This window comes from Mesitornis unicolor, unplaced genomic scaffold, assembly GCF_000695765.1.
Source record: "Mesitornis unicolor isolate BGI_N332 unplaced genomic scaffold, ASM69576v1 scaffold50493, whole genome shotgun sequence".
In the NCBI taxonomy this organism is placed as follows: Eukaryota; Metazoa; Chordata; class Aves; order Mesitornithiformes; family Mesitornithidae; genus Mesitornis; species Mesitornis unicolor.
In genome coordinates this window covers 24,996-25,440 of record NW_010177655.1, presented here as the reverse complement: position 1 = coordinate 25,440, position 445 = coordinate 24,996, and the positions used below count along the sequence as shown (strand labels likewise).

The 445-nt window shown below is 59.8% G+C and overlaps 1 protein-coding gene across 1 annotated transcript in view; it reads left to right on the top strand.

Annotated features, from left to right (window-relative positions):
- Nucleotides 1–382: 382 nt before the first annotated feature.
- LOC104538820 (protein FAM83F-like) overlaps nt 383–445 on the top strand; it is an 18,492-nt gene continuing 18,429 nt past the window's right edge. Inside the window, exon 1 of the mRNA XM_010182159.1 lies at nt 383–440. Coding sequence (XP_010180461.1) covers nt 383–440 — 58 coding nt within the window. The remainder of the gene's footprint in view (nt 441–445) is intronic.

Genomic DNA, 445 nt, shown 5'->3' with positions numbered 1-445 from the left:
ATCCCCAGCTCTGACACCAGCCCACTGGGTGGCCCTGGGCAAATCACTCTGTCACCTTCCCATCTGTAAACAGGCTACCCACCTCCTGCTTTTTGGGAGTCACTGAGCTGCTACTGCTGCTCTGTAAGTGGATTTGGAGAGGGCCAGCTGGCAGTCAGTTGCAGCAGATGGACCCTGGTTTGTGGCCACTATGGTGCCCTGCTGGCACCCACAGCCCCACTCGTGTCTCCCCTTTCCAGTACCCCTCAGGTGACTGCCACGTCCAAATAAGGGGGGGGCGGAACCCTCTTAAATGGACTTTTGCATTTGCACCCCAAAATACACCCACAGCCCTAGCATGGCTCTTCTCCAGGTGCTGTGGTCAGGGACCCCAGTGCCGACCATGCCGGGGGGCAACCACTCTTGTTCACCCGGGGGCCACGCACAGGTCTGGGAGAGCGGTGGG